This window comes from Cariama cristata, unplaced genomic scaffold (genome assembly GCF_000690535.1).
Source record: "Cariama cristata isolate BGI_N322 unplaced genomic scaffold, ASM69053v1 scaffold13290, whole genome shotgun sequence".
Classification (NCBI taxonomy): domain Eukaryota; kingdom Metazoa; phylum Chordata; class Aves; order Cariamiformes; family Cariamidae; genus Cariama; species Cariama cristata.
Window position 1 is genome coordinate 17,606 of NW_009595324.1, and position 279 is coordinate 17,884.

A 279-nucleotide genomic window follows, 5' to 3' on the forward strand; every position below is an offset into this window, starting at 1 on the left:
AGCACCCCGGGGGCTTGGCCGACCGAGGGAAGAAGCCGGGCTCTGTCACCTTGCGGGTCTGCCCTCAATACGAAACCGGACTCTCCAAAGAGACCAGTGTCAAGGTACCGGAGCCTGCAAAGGGCAGCGGTACGGCTCTGCCGTGCTCGTACAGAAAGGGCCGGCAGGATGGGGGAGGCAGGCAGTGGGGGCTCACGTGCCCCTCACCTGGCACTGCCCTCTCCATCCTCCACCAGCCTGGGAGTGAGGTCCCCTGGAGACCCGCAGCACGCCCGCCCG

At 67.4% G+C, this 279-nt stretch overlaps 1 protein-coding gene across 1 annotated transcript in view; it reads left to right on the forward strand.

The window, feature by feature from the left end:
• LOC104162835 (ankyrin repeat and fibronectin type-III domain-containing protein 1-like) overlaps positions 1–279 on the forward strand; it is a gene marked incomplete at its 5' end in the record, with an annotated part of 15,861 nt that overhangs the window by 12,940 nt on the left and 2,642 nt on the right. Inside the window, one exon of the mRNA XM_009701667.1 lies at positions 3–104. Within this exon, the coding sequence (XP_009699969.1) occupies positions 3–104 (102 nt within the window). The remainder of the gene's footprint in view (positions 1–2; positions 105–279) is intronic.